Below are 22,547 nucleotides of genomic sequence, written 5' to 3'. Positions count from 1 at the left end.
CAGGCTTTTGAGTGTCCTTGCAAAGAAAGGTGGCTATATTGGTCGCTGATTTGTTTTTCTTTTGTTTTTGAATGTCAGAAATGTATATTTGTGAATGTGGAGATGTTATATTGCTTTCACTGGTAAAAATAAATAATTGAAATGGGTATATATTTGTTTTTTGTTAAGTTGCCTAATAATTATGCACAGTAATAGTCACCTGCACACACAGATATCCCCCTAAAATAGCTAAAACTAAAAACAAACTAAAAACTACTTCCAAAAACATTCAGCTTTGCTATTAATGAGTTTTTTGGGTTCATTGAGAACATGGTTGTTGTTCAATAATAAAATTATTCCTCAAAAATACAACTTGCCTAATAATTCTGCACTCCCTGTATATACAGCCCTGTTCCCAGAAGAGTTGTGAAACTGTAAAACGTACATTAAACTGAATACAGGGATCTTATACTTCAAGTTATGATTTCAAATACTGAAACAGATTTTTTTTTTTTTGTATTAATCATTTTAAAAATATCCACATTTTGAATGTGGTGCTTCTAAAAATACAGAACAGAAACAACGGGAGTCTTGAAATGTTGTGTGAAAAATCCTACAAGTAACTGGTTAATGATTAGCAGAGGCAGAGCCAGACATTTGAAACACCTGGGGCTTAGCCCAAAAGGGTAGTATGCATGTGGGATTTTTTTATTTTTTTATTTTTATTTATTTTATTTTTTTTGGGGGGGGGGGGTAGAAATGACTGAAAGATTAATTGGCTCTGTTTTGAGTTTTGTTCAAAAAAGAATGACTTCATATAGGGAAAAATATATATCACATATGCAGGACACCTTAAACTAGTTTTTTAATTAAGCAGCAAGGCAGAACAAAGTCGGGGCTGCATCAAGACACGAGGACTAAACCCCAATTCAACCAGACCCAGAACTGATCCAGAATTAAAACATGACTACAACAGTTCAAAATCAGGACTACTTGGGATTTAACCAAGACAGAAGTAGAATCAGAACTAGATGATAGTAGCACTAAAAATCATCATAGACCTGCACTACACTTATTTTTTAATTCTACCAAAGGTCACTATTTAGATTGAGAAAAGTTTATATAATTATTTAGCCTTGTTGTGCAAACAAGCCTGCAGAACTTAATAAATGTAGAATTTGAAAAATAGCAAACCTAAAAAGAAACACTAGGTACGAGATACATGAGTACCTATGATACGGTGATACTTTTGGTAAACGACCATTTGACTAACATGTGTGTCTCACCTGCTCTTGTTCCACCTCTGTTCTGTCCTCATTCTCCTCTCTCTCCCTCTCTGTTCCTCTCTCTCCCTCTTTGTGCTGACAATCATCAAATATACAGTTGAAACCAGATATTTAGGTACTCTTCAGATCAAAACACAAACACTTTTTTTAATTGTAACATCAAATCAGACTAAAGTTTATTTTTTTTAGATTGATAAATATAAAAACATATTTGTTAACTTTAAGAGTAAAGAGAGAAACTATCTGTATTTCTTAATTGCAAATGGCACCAAATTGTATTCAAACTTGAGCCACACTTATGGAGCTCCACAATTCTTTTCCTGGTGTTTTGGTTGACATCTCTTGATTTTCCCATGTCACAGAAACAGGCTCTGTGTTTTGCCTTATATGCATCCACAGCTGTGCCACCAATTTACTCACATGGACTCTACTAACCTATCAGAAGCTTCTTCAGCTCAGAATGGAATCCTCTGGAGTTTTCTTATTAATTAACAATAAACTTAGTGTATATGTACTCCTAAATTTGATGAAAGTGATAATAAATAGACAGATCTCTCTCTCTTTATTCTGACATTTAACTAATTCAAAATATATTTCAATATTTATCTAAAACAAAAGTTTACTCTAAATTGATGTTGTACAGTAAAAATGTTTTATGTTTTCTCCCTAAAGTGTAAATATCTGGTTACAAATGTGAATATCCTGCTGTGTACTGAAATCCCTCTTGTTTTGCATAGAAATATACTGAACAACATACAAAACATAATATATAAAATAACATTTACCTGAGTTTTTTCTTTGAAAGAACCCTCTAATGTCCATTCTTATATTTCAGTACATAACTGAAACCGATTTAGTCGGGGAGGGTAAGAACTGAAAATATGAAATAAACACACGTAAGCTAAGACTCTCTAAAAAAATAGCATTTGTTCGGCTTTTCATTTCGCCAGTTGTTGATTCACTCGAAGAGCAAATAACGTAATATTGGTCAAGTGATCAGTTTGATATCAATCTTTCGTGATGCACCGTCATATTTACATTATTTGTACGGTACGAATGATTTGCTTTGATACCTGGTCAAACTTAAGCTCTCCTTAGTATGGCTGGCTCCGTTTCTCCAACAGCGCACTCACAGGCAGCAGCTGCCCCGCCCTCTCGCTCAGTCGCTTAGTGCCTGAGCTCGGATCATACCAATATCAGGGGGGATTCACGCACAGTCGTAAATTCCCACAGTGTGCACTATGTGCTTCGAATATTGTGTGTACTTTTTGTTTTATACAGTTGTCAGCCAGGCATCTAACTATGAAGCAAATTACACTCCAAAAGACCCCGGGCTTCTGACAAAACAACCCGGGCTTAAGCCCAGTAAGCCACCCCCACGCTCCGACCCTGATGATTAGTAACATGATTGCTTTATAAATACAGGGAGTGCAGAATTATTAGGCAAATGAGTATTTTGTCCACATCATCCTCTTCATGCATGTTGTCTTACTCCAAGCTGTATAGGCTCGAAAGCGTACTACCAATTAAGCATATTAGGTGATGTGCATCTCTGTAATGAGAAGGGGTGTGGTCTAATGACATCAACACCCTATATCAGGTGTGCATAATTATTAGGCAACTTCCTTTCCTTTGGCAAAATGGGTCAAAAGAAGGACTTGACAGGCACAGAAAAGTCAAAAATAGTGAGATATCTTGCAGAGGGATCCAGCAGTCTCAAAATTGCAAAGCTTCTGAAGCGTGATCATCGAACAATCAAGCGTTTCATTCAAAATAGTCAACAGGGTCGCAAGAAGCGTGTGGAAAAACCAAGGCGCAAAATAACTGCCCATGAACTGAGAAAAGTCAAGCGTGCAGCTGCCAAGATGCCACTTGCCACCAGTTTGGCCATATTTCAGAGCTGCAACATCACTGGAGTGCCCAAAAGCACAAGGTGTGCAATACTCAGAGACATGGCCAAGGTAAGAAAGGCTGAAAGACGACCACCACTGAACAAGACACACAAGCTGAAACGTCAAGACTGGGCCAAGAAATATCTCAAGACTGATTTTTCTAAGGTTTTATGGACTGATGAAATGAGAGTGAGTCTTGATGGGCCAGATGGATGGGCCCGTGGCTGGATTGGTAAAGGGCAGAGAGCTCCAGTCCGACTCAGACGCCAGCAAGGTGGAGGTGGAGTACTGGTTTGGGCTGGTATCATCAAAGATGAGCTTGTGGGGCCTTTTCGGGTTGAGGATGGAGTCAAGCTCAACTCCCAGTCCTACTGCCAGTTTCTGGAAGACACCTTCTTCAAGCAGTGGTACAGGAAGAAGTCTGCATCCTTCAAGAAAAACATGATTTTCATGCAGGACAATGCTCCATCACACGCGTCCAAGTACTCCACAGCGTGGCTGGCAAGAAAGGGTATAAAAGAAGAAAAACTAATGACATGGCCTCCTTGTTCACCTGATCTGGACCCCATTGAGAACCTGTGGTCCATCATCAAATGTGAGATTTACAAGGAGGGAAAACAGTACACCTCTCTGAACAGTGTCTGGGAGGCTGTGGTTGCTGCTGCACGCAATGTTGATGGTGAACAGATCAAAACACTGACAGAATCCATGGATGGCAGGCTTTTGAGTGTCCTTGCAAAGAAAGGTGGCTATATTGGTCGCTGATTTGTTTTTCTTTTGTTTTTGAATGTCAGAAATGTATATTTGTGAATGTGGAGATGTTATATTGCTTTCACTGGTAAAAATAAATAATTGAAATGGGTATATATTTGTTTTTTGTTAAGTTGCCTAATAATTATGCACAGTAATAGTCACCTGCACACACAGATATCCCCCTAAAATAGCTAAAACTAAAAACAAACTAAAAACTACTTCCAAAAACATTCAGCTTTGATATTAATGAGTTTTTTGGGTTCATTGAGAACATGGTTGTTGTTCAATAATAAAATTATTCCTCAAAAATACAACTTGCCTAATAATTCTGCACTCCCTGTAGTATTGCAGAACAGTGCAGTCTTTCAGTAATACAAATGGAGAGTGATTAACTACAGGTCATTGTGAAAGAAAGTCTGGGCAAATATATAAGACTCTATTGATCCTGAACAACATATACACCTTTCTGAGCAACTTTGATGTTGCTTATTTCAGCAAAACAAGGAAAAACTGCAAGGTGTTTCTAGTAACATGATTTGATTCAGTAATAAAAGGGTGTGGGTGTGTGGGTGCAAAGCCCTCCTGTCTGTAATTCCTGAATAATGAAACAGAAACTCAAGACATCCCGGGCTTCTGAAGAACTGAAATCTTTTATCAAGACAGAACAAGATAAGATAAGAGATAAGATAAAACTTTATTAATCCCTCGGGTGGGTTCCTCTGGGAAATTCGGTTTCCAAAAAAGCACAGCACCGACAGAAGTTACAGAGTTACAGAATATTATATATATATATATACACATATATAAATACAGAGACTTATATAAATAAAATATACAAAGGGGATAAATAGAATAAATAGGAATAAAAATAAAAATACAAGTGAAATTGCACATTTCAAGTATGGAAGTCTATTGCACCGTTGACTATTAACAAAAGTATTGCACAAAAGGTAAGTGAAGAGGCACTACAGCTTGCTTGTTCCCCCCTCCTTTGTCCTCCTGTTTCCCCTCCCTCTCCCCTCCAGAGAGGAGTTAAACAGTCTGATGGTGTGTGGGACAAAGGAGTTTTTAAGTCTGTTAGTTCTTGTCAATAAAACACTTAAACGTTTAAAAGTACTCCTCAGTTCCCAAACACTTTCAGAGCATTGTTAAAGGAAGAGGTGAGAGAACACACAATGTTGTGTTTGTAGAAATCTATATATAAAAAAAGAGTTTGAATTATTTGAGTGACTTGCCTTTTCTTGTTGTATGGAAACAGCAGAGTGTTCATTACTTACTAGTTTATGAAGCCCCCTTTCAATACATTGTGTAAACATGTATGTAATTGCACTTTATATATCAGTAATATACAATTGGTAATCCCCACAAAACCTGTATCATCTGGCTTCTGCAAACATCAACCAATATGTTTTAACTTAGTGTTCTGACTGACATTTTTCCATACACAATTATTATGATTTAATTGTAGAATACTTCATTTCCTGCTTTCTGGTGGTTGTTTTATTCTGTCTTTGGTCCCGATGACCTGCATCATCCTAACCACTCAGCCAATTCAAATAGCTGTATATAAGCAACTTTAGGAGTGTGAGGTGACAAGATGATGAAGCATTTCACTTTGATATTCTGCTTGTGACTTTAGTTTATTTGTATTTATAAAGCACTTTTCTAAACAAAGTTATAAAGTGGTGAACAATAATGATTAAAGCAACAAATATGAAAAGTTAAATTAAAAATAAATACCGTAGAGAAAAAAACAATTAAAAATTCAAAAATATTTGATAAAGGTGTTCTATTCAATTCAATTTGATTGCATTTATAAAGCAAAGTATAGATCCTTCAACAAAACCAAGAACCCCAACAATCAGAAGACTCCTTTTGAGGAAGCACTTGGCGACAGTGGGATGGAAAAAACTCCCTTTTAACCAGAAAAAAAGGCTCAGGGAGGGGCAGCCATCTGCTGATGCAAAAGACTTTAAAGCATGAAACGTCTTCAAAACGGTGTTTTAATCTATTTTCACGTTATATTGAGTCTATTAAAACACACACACACACACACAGAATATATGCACATATAACATGTGCTGATGACATGACTCATCTCATTACTCCGAAAACATCAGTACCATAGATTATAATTCCATTTTCAATATCAACCGATGAATTTCATATTCTGAATAAACCCTTTTAAATAAACATTTCATCGCTCTCAAGCTGGAACTTTACAATGAACGACCACTGTCATCGGATTTCATTTACTTCCACTGTAGAAACACTAGGTGGAGATAAACATCCACCACCAGGCGCCATACTCGTAATGACACGATTTTATAGTACAGCACAATGTTCTCTGGTGATGGGCACCTCGATAATTTAGTAATAACAAACAGATTTCAAAGCATATAAAAAACAAGTCGAAGACACAGACTAAGGATAGTAATGCGGTCAATGGTGAATTTGAATGTTTATGCTTTCGAATTATTGGAAACAGGCAAAAAGGAAAAATGAAATAAACAGAAAAAAGCACTCCCTGGTCTGTATCCCCACGTAAGCCCACCCCCCGTGAAAGTGAAATCTGCCATCCGTGCTGCAGTTCCTCTACAGTCTTTATTTGAAGTCACTCCTACCAGGACGTATTTCCTCGGGCACAAGCGCGCGCTGGAGCCTGCCGTCTTATTAACGCACAGGTTTACTGACACAGCACTGGATCTACAAAGGACCCAAGGACACAGACTTTTGAATCTAGTTAGCCTGATTAAAAGCAGCTAACACTGACATCATTTTATTGTACGGCTCCCTAAACGGATGGTATAGTAATAAAAAAAGAAAAAAAAGTTATCACTCGGGACCGAAAAAGGGACAGAGTATGAATGATGTATTGCGCAGAATCTCGGCTCATTTAGCCTACGATTAATTTACCGGAGAGAAGCGCATCTCCATCTCGTGGGATGCGAGCGGGGCATGTCTTGGCTGAATGCTGTTGCACGGTTTTGGTTAGACGGTGCCAAACTTGCGCAAAGAGCCCGATTCTGCACAAGAACTGATCGTTGCCAGTAAGGTGACCGAAAGCACACAATGTCAGCCATACGGCGGAAATTTGGCGAGGACTACCAGGTGGTAAACACCAACCGGAGCATGACTTTTTCCGCGCCGGTGAAGAAAAAGAGGCAGCGATTTGTAGAGAAGAACGGCCGCTGCAATGTCCAGCACGGTAACCTTGGGAGTGAAACCAGCAGGTACATCTCTGATCTATTCACCACGCTGGTGGATCTAAAGTGGCGCTGGAACCTGCTCATCTTCATCCTCACGTACACGGTGGCGTGGCTGGTCATGGCTTCAATGTGGTGGGTCATCGCTTACATCCGCGGAGACCTGAGCTACGGCGGCCACAACTCGTCCTACACCCCGTGCGTCGCCAACGTCTACAACTTTCCCTCTGCGTTCTTGTTCTTCATCGAGACCGAGGCGACCATCGGCTACGGCCACCGGTACATCACGGAAAAGTGTCCTGAGGGTATCATCCTCTTCCTCTTCCAGTCGCTGCTGGGCTCCATCGTGGACGCTTTCCTGATTGGCTGCATGTTCATCAAGATGTCGCAGCCCAAGAAGCGCGCGGAGACGCTGATGTTCAGCCAGGACGCGGTCATTTCGCAGCGGGACGGGAAGTTATGCCTCATGTTCCGAGTGGGAAACCTGCGAAACAGCCACATGGTGTCCGCTCAGATCAGGTGCAAACTCATAAAGGTAAGCACGCGCGTTACCTGGGTGATAGCCAGAGGATGTTTCTCCTGCGCCACCTCAACTCTGAACGTGTTGTGTCTGAATAAAAAACACTCTCAAATTGTTAAGTGTGTGTTAAGCGTTGTGACCGTTTTTCAAGCCATGCACCGAATTTCTGTTAATTCCCAGATTTGACTATTTCAGGGCAAAGATTCCCACTGGACGGCCTGGAATATACGAAGGAAAGCATGGACTTAGAACTTTTAACTGTAACTCTCCAAGTGTTACAGCTTTTCCTCTATATATATATATATATATATATATATATATATATAACAACAACTTCCATTCACACACTACACCAAAGTAATTAAGTAATAGATACATTTTATATTTTTTCTGAACTAATGGAAGATTTATATTTTATAAGTACAGAACAGTCTGGACAATGAACTACCAGAAGTTTAAGATCAGCCTGTACGTGATTTGAAATGAGTTTAGCATCCCTGCTGTAGGGGCTCTGCTTTTATAGCGAGGCTCCATCGTGAGTTGTGCTTTAATAAGTGGCCATTTACTCCCCGGAGCATCCTACTTACAGCTACAGGCTGTGTATTTCAGCTCTGTGTTTATCAGCTCTCCTCTCTTCATTTCTGAGATGCTGAGTGAGCCGCCTGCTTCAGCGAGGGTCATCACAAACTGCCCCCCACCCCTCCTTCAGTCAGCAGTATGGCTGTCAGTGGGTTGTATATTCAAATTCAGCCTCAACTTAAGCTGTCCACAGATGAGATGAATGCCTCCCCCAGGAAATAGTTTGTGGCCAACTACAGCACGAGCACTTGGTTAAAAGATCATTTCTAAAGTTAACCGGCTACAATGGCTGTAATTCCTGTGGCCACTCTTTCCTAAAGACAGGACAAAATGTAACTATTAAATACTGAGACGTGACAGTGATTTGGCATTTTAGCTGCCTTTCAGCGCTGCAAAAAATAAAAATAAAAATCCAGAGGATGAAAGGAGAGCCGAGGCAGCTGCTGTCGGCTATGATAAAAGGGAAGAGGAAAACATTTTGTGTCATGCAATTTCACAACTGAAATAGACTGAAACTGCAGCTTCAAACAGCAGTCTCTCACCAGGGGAATGCTTTTCTCAAGTTCTCTAAGCAACATTTTTTTTTGGCCTGCAGACCTTATGACTGATGGACAGTGCTCCACAGTGTCTGTGTATCTCAGGTGCTGAAAAAAGTCCAAACACAACAATTCATCACAATTTGAGGACTTTGTATGAGCCCGCATAAGCTCCCTGTAGCAGTGTTCATCAGTTTAAACCTTAATAGCCGGCAGCGCTTTGTTGTGACAGTTAGATGTGCTTTTGTCACTCCTTTGGAGTTGTGAGGTGATCTTCAGTGACGGCTCACTTTTATGAACTCACACCAACGAGTTGATTGTACTTAGTTGTTTATTTTGTTTTATTAACCAAGTCAACAGAAAAAATGTTTAAAGTCCTTTTAAAATGTTTTAATCCCTCTATTTTTCATTTGACTTCAATAAAAAGAAAGAAATAATAAATAAAAGTCACTCATTATTAAAAGCCTTATTACTGCCACTGTTTCAGCTCTTTCTCCCATTTTTATTTCATTACTTTATCAATTGTCCTTTAATTAACAGCTGAGAAAGGCAAAGGAAAAATATGGTGTCTTGATTGCACTTAATCACCAGTCTCACAGATGAATAATCACACAGAATGCACCATCATCAACTTTCTTCCCTCCGCAGAGGAGAGCAGTTCATTTCAGGCCGTTTTACACTCTGCATAGTCGCCTCTAATGCATTCTGTCCTGTTTGAAATAACAGAGTGAAAGCAGTAAAACAAACACCCACGGGAAATGCTGTAAAATTTCAGCCTCAATCAAAGACACTGTAGATTTATCATTAAAGAGGAATTGTTATGAAAGTTTAAGCTGTATTCGGTTCCTGATACTGTAACTGAATTCATCAGTCGGGTGTGATTTGTAGCATTCACAGCAGAAGGTACTGGAACAAATGCTGCATTACTGTTGCTGATTAGATACATAATGGAGACCCAGTACTTTAGCTGTGCAGGTAGCTTTCTTGGTCTTGCCTCACGTCTCAAGTTTAAGTGAACGTGCCAGCCTGGAGTGCTGCTTAATTACTGCATGGTAAACATTTGCTGTTTAGAGTGCTTTCATCCATCAGCTTTTTTTTCCAGACTTTATTTAAACAGTCCTTGGCTTCCTTTCTAAGATCAGTTGATTAAATTTATGTGATGATCCTGACCTGGGATTTCTGCCAGTGAGTAATGATCATTAAATGATATTTTTAAGCTACAATCATTTATGTGTTAATGGAAGGTCAGATGTCCAGGACACATGAATGTGTAAAATAAAAATAAAAATATTCAATTAACCTGCAGTAAAGGGTCAAAACCTGTTTGATGAATTCATAAGTCTTGTCCACATTAGCTGATTGTGATATTTTAAGAAGAAGCCTTCATCATCTTTGGATCCTTGACTAATCGTGCTGTGAAATCTGTGCGCAGGGTATGATCGTAGCACTGCTGCATTGTTCCTTTTTTCCTGCCCATGTACGTCACTGTGTTGTCAGACTGCACAGCGGTGTATTGTAGAGTAGATTGATTCAACATAGCCCTCTAGTACTACAGCTGCGCTGTGCAAATGATGCCATGGCTCATGTTCAGGTAGCACGCCACTCAAGGTCACTGTCAGATGTTTTGCCCACAAAGCTGGCTGAAGAAATGAGGCATGCTGCAGTAAATCCTAATGATGGAGCAGTGCAAACGTACGGTGGCACGGAGATACCTAGGCATGGGCCATAAATTTGCTGTGGGACCTGGATACTCTGGACTTTTGGGAAAAAGTAAAGTTGTTGTGTGTGTAGTCAGTGAATTATTACAGAAAAGAATACTTGGTGGAGCATTTGGACTCTTCAGCTATGTATTTTCTGACTCTTTTACACAATGATGTAAGAAACTGTCACTGGAGCGCTAAATAATTCCCCCTTGCTATGTGGGCGTCTAGTGGCTATGAACATTAAAGCCGACACTGATCTCCTCGAGTTTGCCCTCTAACTGCTGGATGTGAATTTTACTGAGTTTCATCAGTAGAAGTTTAGAGGACTGAAGCACAGGTAGAAATGTAAAGTAGGAGGTGATGGTGGGCGTGCCTCTTTCCATTTCACATGTCTCTTTTATCGACAAGCTCAGTGACATATGGGACTTGTCTAGAAGATGTGATAACAATATAAAAGATTTACTTTAAACATTGTAGCCTTATTTCAATCTCCCACTCCCTTCTTCCCTGACTTGTGACCAAGACTCGGAGATACCTGAACTTCTTCACTCGGGCTAGCAACTCATTCCCAGGTCGGAGTGGGCACTCCATCCTTTCTGCCTGAAAACCATGGCCTTAAACTTGGAGGTGCTAATTTTGGTAAATGGACTGGTTCTTATATAGCGCTTTTCTACTCTTCCGAGCACTCAAAGCGCTTTACACATTTGCTGCACATTCTGAAGCAAACTACCCCAGTGCAAACTGGAGGTCATGGCTTGAAGGAGCTATCAGAACTACATCAGCTGGAAAAAGCAGATCCTGAGAACATGTGACACCCTCCACCCTTTGGCTGCCACACAATTTGTGACAAAGAGCAGGAGTAGGGAAGTCCAACAATGGAAAACATCAGACTTGCTGATAGCAATACAAATCAAACTCCAACTACAGTAATACCAGGATTACCATCCACAGGGCTGCAGTGAAATTCCCACTGTAAGTCCACAAAACACATTTTAGAATGATTCAAAAATACTCACAAGAATGAAGAGTTAGTTATGGGTTATGGCACCAGGATAAAAACCGGGTTATTCGTCCTGAATGTAAGATTCAAGTAACCAGTTTGCAGTGCTAGATGTGAGTTCATGAACCCATTCAACTGCATCCAGTTCAATAGTGCTGTTAGACAAGTGTATTTCAAGGCATTTGTTGGCATAGTGTACATACATATAGCCACTTTTAAGAGAACTAGAAAGAATGCAGCTTTAGGCTGTATTATATTTCACCAGACACAAGTAATTAACTTGTGCCTGGTGAAATATAATAGTAGATCCCAATTTTATGGTTACACATAACAAACTTAATTATGAGCAGAAACACAGCTCTCTGGCAGTACTGCCCACCCTATATCCACAATGCATGTTAATGTAAAAACATAAAAGTCCTTGAAATTCCATTAATATTGATGCAACATTAATTAATAAACCAGTGGAATGCAGAGGTGCTCTGACCCCTGCAGCACAAGTGAAATATAATATTAAAATGGAAACATGCAGGCATGTGGGTTGCCGTCAGAGCGCGGACGTAACAAGCTTATCTTGGCAAGAAAAAAAATTGGTGGGACAAAGGAGATGGAAGCAGTAAACAGCAGTAAGTGTGGCAAACAAGACTGAACAAAAATGCAGCGGGGGAGAGTGACAGCTGGGCGGTGCTCGTCAGTGTCAACAGAAGCTTGTCTCAGTAGGTTGGTCCACAGCAGGAGATAAGTGATAAGGGCGAGAAGCAGACAGACAGGCATGCATGCAGGAGCTTAGCGAGACAGGCAGGCAGATATGCCGGCATGACTCCCAACATCTGCCACCGTCTAACTCTGAAGGACAAGCAGGGAAAGCAGAAGAAAGAAGAGAAGAAGAGGCAAAAAAAAGAAAAGCGATAATGTTGTGGCAGACAGATTGAGAGACAGAATGCAACGTCTGTGCGAGAATCACATTTTATCTCCCGCTCAAAGCCCAGTAGCTGGACACATGTCCACATTTGCATGTCAAACACAAAAGTAATACATGTGTGTTGCATTGTTGATGTCTGGGTTTCTTAGTATCTTTCTCAAACACATGCATTTGCACACACGGTCCACACAAACTCTCACTGAAGGGGAAGTGAGTCACCAGGGAGAGGGCCTGCCTTCACTCAACTTGAATCTCAGGTGGCTTGGTAAATTAAGCACCCCCTCCATATCAGGACCTCTTCCAAAGGCCATTAATTTCCCCCTTGTGGCGCTGACTGTTTAGCAGCACTAAGAGAACACACAAGGCTTTTACATTGTTGAAGCCATCCAGCAGCTTTCTGCGTCCTTGGCAGGGGTATAATTCTGTTGTAGCACTACAGCGCTAGTGAGGCAAGCATTGAGGATTTATTAAAATCAGCAGTTTTACCTTTACACCCAGAAATAAATGACTTACCAGTACACTGGTTTCCAAATGGGAAAATCTAGTGCAGTAGCACCATTATTATATTTAAATAGAAGGAAATCTTGAGCTTTGCCTGTTTTTGATGTCATAAAGATTGCTGCTAAAAAGAAGGGCAGTTAGATGGATAATTAAGCTGGATAAAAAGGATTTAAGCAGCAATACTTATTACCACACTGGACTGCATTTTACTGTTCACTAAGTGTAAATATGAAAACATCAGAGGCATAATTGAAGAGCCTCAGTGTTAGCATTTTTCCACCCTCTGATCTATACCATAGTTAGACAAGAGGGTTCAGTTCTCAATAATCAAGGCACTTGGTAATGTAAGGTAAAGACTTAATAATAACAGAGAGAAAACCCCAACAATCAGAAGACCCATATGAGCAAAGACTTGGCAACAGCAGGAAGGAAAAACTCCTTTTTAACAGGAAACAACCATGTGCTGCAGCCAGTTTGGGAGTGAGGGCCTGGAGACAGGACAACCTCTGTAGCATACAGTCTGTACCAAGCAGGAAGTCATATTTGTCAGATAATTACATCAACAATAAAAACAAACATAAAAAAAAACATAAAAATGGGTGTGCTCTAAAAGGAGCTACTGTAAAGTTTTTTATTAAAGGCTGTAAAAGTGTTAAATTCATTGCTGAAGTTGGGTATTTCCCCACAGGAGTCAGTGGGGACTGTCTTGCTTTTGAAGCCAGCTTCAAGTAGCCAATGCAGGAACTACTGTTTTTGCTACTCATTTCTCAGCCCTGCAGGTTGCTGCTTTGAAATGATAGCTTTGTGCTGCTAAGCTAAGCAAACTGCCCGATGAATGCCGCTTTATATTTATCATGCAGAGTGAGAGTAATATCTCCAAGCTCTCAGCAATAAAGTGAAAAGTATTTAATGTCAGACGATGTAATCCTATAAGCTGGGATTTAGACCAAAAGCAAAAGGAAGGGCTGCTTTGGTAAGGGTGTCTGTTATTTATAGTGGCTACCGGTAAGACAAAGACAATCGATCCAGGAAGTCCAGCTGGAGTAAACAGATTAATGCATTTAATGGCTTAACAGTTGCCAAAACACTTTACAGCGGACATGACCTGATTGTTTTAGGCATCAAAGATGGAATTACTTTATCTTTAATGGCAAAGGTAAACAGAAGCAGTTTGTTTGTTTTGGCAGAGCCACCCTGTGCAGGCACCCCTCCATTCCAGGCATGATCAGACTCTGACTGAAGAGATTTTACATCTCTTCCTTGATGACATCCCCAAATCGAGTAACATTATTTTATTTGTTATGAGAATACACCCCGTAGACTGACAGATCAAAGGCTCGGTGGGTGGTGTAGCTTTTTACAGCTTTTTCTGCTTGTTTCCTTTTAAGGAGAGTTCTCACTGTTACATAAAAAACATCCGCATTTCTTGCTTTTTCGACTTAACTTCAGTGGACATGTTACATCGGCTCCCCGTCTGCGCGTTCAGTGAGCGGCAGCCACTGATGCAGCATGATGGGTGACACTTTCCCTCAAGAAGGCGAGCCGGGGATCTGTGGGCACAGACGTCTTCCTGTGAAATGTCACACCCTTCTGTCCTCAACATCACGGTGAATACACATGACAGGCTGTTTGCCATCTGTGAACCGATTGGCTCCTTGCTCAAAGGGCCGGGGAGGCCACTCTTCATGAAAGTTAACAGTAGGCGATGGGAAGAAGATATAATCTATTTAATCTACTACTAAACATTAACAACGGGGAAAGATGATTTTCACCCTTCTGTTTATGTATGAAATGTTAGAACTCATATGGGTATTATCAGTATTTTTTCTTTTTGGCCTTTTCTTTGAGCTTCTTTCTTGATATTTTCATTTAACACATACTTTACTTATTTAGATTTGCCCTATTTGGTCTACATTTGGTCAACAATGTCGGTTTTTTTAAGGCCAGACTGTTGCTGAGAATTTCAATGGGGTCTAATCTGCTGGAAATTAGGAGGTGTGTACACAGTGAATGAAAAAAAAAATGAAATAAAGATTACTGGTGCTTGGGTTGTCAGAACGAGATGCTGGGAAGGTGAGAGACTATTGTTTTAACACCTTCATTCTCACTTTTACCCTGCATGTCTGCCAGTCAGTGTGACAAGTACATTTCAGTGCTATTGCCTCCTCAGGTCAGTTGTTCTTGCTTTTACCACTATACAGCAAAAATACACTTCATTAGGTCCACATTGCTTACATTGTGTTGGATCTCCTTTTGCATTCAGAACTGCTTTAATTCATCATAGATTTGGAACCATCAGAATTTTTGGTCCATATTGATATGACAGCTTCACACAGTTGCTGCAAATTTGTCGACGGCGCATCCATGATGCAAATCTCTTTTTCCACCACATGCCAAAAAGGCTGTGTTTGACTGAGATCTGTGACAGTGGAGGCCATTTGAGTACAGTGAACTCATTGTTGTGTTCATGAAACCACCCAGTAGAAATTTCAGTACTGAATAGCTGTTAGCTGGTGGTCTTTTCTTCCAATATAACAATTGAAAGACATCACAGATGTTACTTTGGCGTTGGTTTGAGGTACTTCTTAAACATTGCCTCAATATCTTGATTAGACTTTGTAGAGAAAGTTTGCATTTAAGGTTTTTTTCTTTGTTGTTGGTTTGTTAGTTAGAATAAATGAAATGAAATTAATTACAATTATTGAGAAAAGAATTATAAGAAAAAAAAACCCTAAATGGTGGATTGATGTAATCTATTTCACATTTTGTAAGAGATGTTCTGACATGAACTCTGTATAGGAGCATGGTCTGTCCGTCTATGGTTAAGTTTTATATGTTGTACTGCAACCAGTTTTGATCAGCGTTAGGGGTTTAATTATGTTTGCTGGAAAGTTTAAGATGGTTTGAGCTTCATGACATGGTGCGTTAATGCTGCTGGAAGCAGCCATCAAATGATAGATACATTGTGGTAATAAAGGGACGGACATGGTCATCAACAATAATCAGCAAGGCTGTGGAGTTTAAATGATGCTCAGTTGGTGCTAAGAAGCCCAAAGTGTGCCAAGAAAATATCCTCCACACCAATGTACCACCACGACCAGCCTGACAAGGTGATACGAGGCAGGATGGATCCATGGGATTTATATTGTTTATGCCAAATTCTGACCCTACCATCTGAATGTTACAGCAGCAATTGGGACTCGACAGATTGCTGCTGTAACATTAACAGATTTTTCCAAATCTGTGGCTTCTTCTTGTCAAGACGTGTAGGTCTGTCGAAGCAGTTCTGGGAGCGCTTTGTATTTAGTTGCTGTTGTTTTGCAACAGTACTACCACAAGTGAGCCTGGGACCAAAGATAACGTCTACATCTTCTTCATTACGGTCCCGTTTTTCAATAAGTGTGGCTGATGGAAGCAATTCTCAGCGACCACTTCTAATTTACAGGCTTCACCCTGTCTGCCTTTGAGCACCAAAAACAACTCATTCTCCCCACTTTAACTCTCTAAGTATCCAATTTCATATGGTACCATGTGAAATTCCAGAAGGAAATTGCCTTTTCAATGCTATTCCGGTGGACTTTAAACGCAGCTTCGGTTACCTTTTGATCAAGGATAAAGAATACGTGCATATATATAGTAGCAGTAGTTGGGTTTCACATGAAAAGTACTCACCAAGTGGTAGGTACTGCAAAGGAGAGGTTAAACCTGGCAGATTGACAATGTGTCCTCATAAACTCAACTATAGCCTGTAAAAAGCTATTTGTGCAGGAATATTAGCTTCAATCAAACACACTGACTTTGAACCAATGAGACTGCAGGCTAAAAACTGGCTAATGCTTTAACCCTTTCACTCTCACATGCACCTCTTTCGGGTGATGTGTAGGAAAGTTCAGGGCTCTAAAATGTGTGTTAAAATGGGTCATAAAACCTTTTAGCTGTGTAGGTAGAGTCATTTGCATGTTCTACATGACAGCAAAGCAGTACTTTGAAATTCAGAGGGTTTTTTTTTAACATGACGACAATATGATTCAATTAATTCATTTTGTCAGATGTGTTTTCCTCAGCTGGAAATACACTTCCATAAACAGCAAACACCACACTGATAATGTCCTAAAGATAATTTAGGTGACAAGAAGATTCTCGACACTTTCATGTCTGCATGGCAGATATGACCGGTAACTTCTTTGAGTCTATGCTGGTTGCCTGGCAACTGGTCGTCTGACCACAGCCTAGTACAAAACTGTGAATTGGCATGAATGTTTTTACACTTTGCTTTTTGCTTTGTTTTTGTTTGTTTTTTTTTTTAAATCAAATAAAATGTAAAAATAATGTCAGGTTTTAAAGTGTCCACCTCATATCAGTGATTTTAAGACTCTCTTGCTAGTTTATGAAGTTGCTAAATGCCAATCACCAGCATTATCTCAGTCAGGCTTTCTAGTTTATGTAGCTAGGTCCCTCACGAGTCAGAATCTCAGGAGTTCTGACTTGAGGCTGCAGAGCAATCTGCCTCAGAGTCAGAAGGACTCCATCTTTGTAGAAACCCTTAAAACCCCTTTTATGAAAGATTAGAAAATAAATTTAATGTACATCTTTTCTTCCTTGCACTGCCTTGGTGGGAGTGTTGGTATAAACTTCAATGTTTATGCTAAAATGTCCTGTTCATTTGTGTCTACAGTCTCGGCAGACCCCAGAGGGTGAGTTCCTGCCTCTGGATCAGTGTGAACTGGATGTAGGTTTCGGGACGGGGGCGGATCAGCTCTTCCTAGTGTCACCTTTGACTATCTGCCATGAGATCAACAGCAACAGCCCGTTCTTCGACCTGTCACAGCGCTCGCTCATGAATGATCAGTTTGAGATTGTTGTCATTCTGGAGGGCATCGTGGAGACCACTGGTAAGAACGTATTCTTATTTCTGAGGTCCTTTTGCTGTCTTTTTTAAAAACAACTAACTTTGTGTAAGCATCGCTGTCCCTTATCATTTGTCTCATCATCATTTAGCAGGTGTTAGATGGAGCTTCTCAGTAATATAAAATGAAATATTTAACACAATGTTTAATTTCATGGTGTTTAATTATTCAAAACACAAGGCTGCTTCCATCTCTGTTAGTTTTTCATGTTTCCCTCTCCCTTGTCCCTGAAGCAGTTCACCACTTTCATATCAGCTTCCTGTCTGGCTGTCAGTCCATTTTTATTTAATACAGTTTTCCTCATAATGTTACAGTGTGTTAGTCATCTCCTCTTTGTCTTTTCCCCTGTCTGTATTTGAAATATTTTTCTACTCTGTCTCTTCTCTTCATCTCAGGTATGACATGCCAGGCAAGGACATCTTACACTGAAGATGAAGTCTTGTGGGGTCATCGCTTCCTCCCTGTCATGTCTCTTGAAGAGGGCTTCTTCAGAGTCGATTACTCCCAGTTCCACAACACCTTTGAAGTCCCCACACCTCCCTACAGTGTCAAAGAGCAGGAGGAGAAGTCCTCCCTGACGTCACCCAACCCCCTGCCTGTTGCGCCTACTCCCCCTTCGCCTCTGCTGAAGAACAGCAGCCGAGTAGGCCGCAGAGAGAGGCTCCTGTCAGCTGACAATGCAGACCATGTAGACGATCAAGTCTCTAGGCTGCCCAGCAAACTCCAGCGCATGAGCTCCAGCAGGGAGGAGCATCTCTGGAGGGGGCTGAAGACTGGGTCAGCCTTGCCTGGGGGGAAGGCCTCCAGCACAGGAGATCTGCCGCTTAGTATTCAGAGGCTGAGGTCCAGCTCCATCCCTGTAGTGAGGCAAGGACATCCGGAGGAGCAGGTCCAGCTGTTGTCTTTGGATGGAGAAGCTGAGGAGAGTGACCTGGAGAAGCACAGATTGCCCACAGCCATTAGCACCATTGCTGCTCCAACCCCAGCACCAGTCCAGATCTCCTTGGTAGGGAGTCGGCCAGAGGACAACCTGCCTCCCAAACTGCGCAGAATGAATGCTGACCGCTGACATCTGCAAACTACCTTCAGGACTAAAACTAATTTGAAAAATTTATCAGGCTTGATGGGCATTGCATATAAGTAAAGTCTACTGTGATCTAGTTGTTTTTTTTTTTGTAATTTCTGCAGATTCTCTCCAGTTTTCAGTATTTCTTATCAGGCTCTTTACTAAGTTGTCCATTGCCACAAATAGAAGGACAACACCAATAAGCCATCCATCCGCTCATACTGTGACTCAGTTTTGATATATCACCATCTGTGCCCCCCACTGACTTTTAACACTTATGTCCTTGTGCTTGTTCCTTTCATTTCTTTTCCCAGAAGTTGCATCAAAGACTTTCTAATGGCCTCAAACTGCTGTATCCACTTTTTTTAATTGAACAAGCACCAAAGTGGCAGTTATAAATCAGACTGATCATTTGCTAAACCAGCTCCCTTAAAACAGTGACTGTCCAGTGGCTGCTTAGCAAAGATAACCAGGCACGGCAAGTCTGTCAAGCTTTGGATTCACTTATTATTCTTGATTTCTCATATAATAAGTGTGCAGTGGTGTTTAAATTAAGCCTTTACCAAACATAAAACAATGTGCAAAAGGATAAGAAAGTGTTTTAGAGGTTTGCTCATTTGTATCAATGTAAAATTTATCTGTAGCAGATGCTGTTTGCTACAGGACAACCTACTGTAGTAGTCAAATACTACCTAATCTCTAAAAACAGATTTTGCATATGAATATGTATAATCTGTAGGCAAGACACAACATTTCTGTACCAGGCACACTCTGGTTTCTTTTTGTAGTCTTTTTGTAGTCCAGGTGCACTTTACTAGCAATGCGCCGATATGATATTTGGATCAGATTTTGGTCCGAGCCTAATTCTAAAGGCTGGATTGGATATTGTTTAAAACGAGATGATCTATGACCAATCTATTCATTTTTACTGTATTTTATTTACTCAGCAGCAACAGTGGTTGCTATTGGCCAAGCTAACAAAGTACTAAGTAAGCTAACAGCAAAGCAGCAGTTGATGCTTTCTCTTTTTGGTCCTTCACTTGTTTGGAAGCTTTTATTACTCTTTATTACACTCTTGGTTACATAATGTGCTTGTGCCAGCTCAACTTCACACCAATATATTGAGGAGCAGTAAAAGCAGGTAAACTCAGATTGAGAGGAAGTAAAGGAGAAACTTGCATGATTGTCAATGAAAGCAGTGTGCAGTAGGCTTGCACTGAGCTTGGACTAATGCAAATAAATTAGATAAATAATGAAAATTACATTTTAGATTTTATTAATTTTTCCTGTTGTTGTTTATTATTTTACTAATAAATATAAAATCAAGTACATTTCTATTCTTGGATGCATGTATTTGTTAGGAAAGCAAAATTTAAGTTGAGCCTGGTGCTAGCTAAAACATAAGGAATGGTAGTCTTCCTCACAGTGAGGATTACAGTTTATTGATTTAACTCTGGTACCGGATCAACAGATACTCAATGCCAAGATCTCAGTATTGGATCAGAATTAGTAAAAGCAGGATTGGTGTGTCCCTATTATTGACTAACTTTGGTTGATAGTCATTTTGTAGAACAATAGAGGAATATGCATTTGCTAAAACACATCAGATAACTATCACCTATTGTCTAACAATGATTTGAGTTTTTATTTGCTTTTTTGCCTGACATCACAAACACTAATCAGAGGATGGAAAAAGAGAGTAAGGTTCTAAGACTATCTCCTCTTTAATTAATTAAATTTATTTTTACGTAAAATCCAGCAGCTTTAGCTTCAGTCTTTTTGCACAGTATCATGTCTGAAGGCATCCAGTGCATATTTAGATAATTTTTTCAAGATTAGGCATTGTTGGTTTTTTTTGCTAACATTGACCTCTCATCCCACATGCACAGCTTGCATTAGACTAATTAGCTAGTTAACATAAAGCTAACGAAAAATCAACGGCTTATCTACAATTTAGTAGAAAAACTGCATGAGTGCCATACAAGAAAGCAACAGGGGGACAGGGTTTAACTTTACACAATTTAACCTGAAGTGGATCCCTGATACACATGTTACATTAATATGTTTTAAGGACTACTATTTATTTGGATGCTCACATGAGCAACTGCATTACCTATTGTGCAATTTTAACAATTTTTACCTCTTGGTGCACTGTTTGCATTGGACCATTACACATGGGGTGCCAAATGCAATCACAAATCAATTTTAGACTGCAGATTTTCTGTCATTATTAACTGGTTTATCAAAATGTAAAAAAAACAACAGCAACAAAAAAAAAACAATATAGGAATGCAGGGAAGATGACGTCAGAGGATCTGTGTATTATTGCCAATATAAAGGAAAGATTACTTCATATTGCAACTGCTAAATAATAAATTCTTTGAAAACAAATCTGTGCCTGTTAGCACTGATTTTTCCCTATGAAAAAAAGCTGTATTGCCTTTTCTGTTTGACTCAGCTTGTATATTTGCACACTGTACTCAACATCCAGAGCAGTTTCATCCTGCAGAACCTATCAGCAGCTCATGTGTCACCTGCTGTGATGGCTAAACCAGCATTCATCAAATATTAAAGCCTTAAACGTGAGCGTGAGTTTGTTCTATTTTGAAGCAAATTTTAGAACGACAAGCAAGATCCTTCAGACAAAATCTTCAGGTAGTTACCCCTGGCTGGAAGGTTAACCGAGTTAAATCTAGCCCCTCAACCTTCTCCTCTGGCTGCAACTTATATTATATATATTATATATTTACTTATATTTTAGTTTTCAAGCTGCCATAAATCACAGGTTAAAGGACCTTGGTAAGTGGCATAATTGCTGCTTACACATGTACTCCATAGGCAGAAAATCTTGCAGAGATAAGACTTAAACATCAGAGGATGTCAAGCGTTTATTAGTCATGCTGCAAAGAATAGCAGAAGAATGAAATGTGATTATGTAACTAGTTGAGAGTAAGAAATGACCTCCATCCAGCTTAAGATAAAATTAACTCAGATAAATGGTGGTGGGAAAGAATAAATCAAAGACATAATGCTGTATAATGATGGACCAACTGAAATATGCATTCATTATTCAGTGATCATTCAAATGTGCTTGGGGAAAAAAAGATTAGTGTAATTTTCATTCAAAGGCACTTTCTTGATAAAAATTTTATATATATAAACAGGAAACAGTTTGCATCATTTGTATTCACTGACTTATTTCATATTTGGGTTATGCTAAAAAACTAATGAAATTGCATTTAATCAAGCAAAAATAAAACACACAATAAGCGCTTATCATTACCTTGAATATCATAAGAAGAAAAAACCTTCAACAGGAAAATTTTAATTTAAAATTGGTAGATTTACTGGAGCAGCAGGAAGGAAAAAAACATCCTTTTAGTAGAAAGAAACCTCCAGCAAAACTGAAGACAGACATAGGCCTTGATCACTTAGGGATTGAGGGAAAATAAAAGAGAAAAAAAAACAGATCATAGAGAGGACAAAACACGTAGTATGTGAGAAAGAAGATAAAATTCAATTTCATGGCTGCAGTGTGTGTATATATATGTATATATATATATATATATATATATATATATATGGGAATAAAAACGGGGTAGTGGAGGAGTAATATATAGTGACTTATCCAGCCCTAAATATAATGATTATTAAAATGGAAAGCAAACTGAGAGCTGGTTCTATAGGACAGTGTCTG

The 22,547-nt window shown here is 39.6% G+C and overlaps 1 protein-coding gene across 1 annotated transcript; it reads left to right on the top strand.

Annotated features, from left to right (window-relative positions):
- The first annotated feature begins 6,481 nt into the window (after positions 1-6,481).
- On the top strand, positions 6,482-21,436 carry LOC146381618 (G protein-activated inward rectifier potassium channel 1-like). The gene is made up of 3 exons (XM_084937712.1): positions 6,482-7,651; positions 17,553-17,769; positions 18,180-21,436. Exons 1-3 carry the CDS (start codon positions 6,983-6,985, stop codon positions 18,851-18,853), a joined length of 1,560 nt encoding a protein of 519 aa, XP_084793838.1. The 5' UTR covers positions 6,482-6,982; the 3' UTR covers positions 18,854-21,436.
- Positions 21,437-22,547: the final 1,111 nt, after the last annotated feature.

Source organism: Perissodus microlepis, chromosome 8 (assembly GCF_051167445.1).
Source record: "Perissodus microlepis isolate ML-2025 ecotype Zambia chromosome 8, ASM5116744v1, whole genome shotgun sequence".
NCBI classification, from domain to species: domain Eukaryota; kingdom Metazoa; phylum Chordata; class Actinopteri; order Cichliformes; family Cichlidae; genus Perissodus; species Perissodus microlepis.
The sequence above is the reverse complement of the archived record's forward strand: the minus strand, read 5'-3'. Positions and strand labels throughout refer to the sequence as shown.

Bases quoted from the DNA above. Each gene is read 5' to 3' on its own strand.
- LOC146381618 (XM_084937712.1), top strand. From the start codon at position 6,983: ATGTCAGCCATACGGCGGAAATTTGGCGAGGACTACCAGGTGGTAAAC. The intron at 7,652-17,552 runs GTAAGCACGCGC...TTGTGTCTACAG, and splicing joins TCAGGTGCAAACTCATAAAG to TCTCGGCAGACCCCAGAGGG. The intron at 17,770-18,179 runs GTAAGAACGTAT...TCTTCATCTCAG, and splicing joins GGGCATCGTGGAGACCACTG to GTATGACATGCCAGGCAAGG.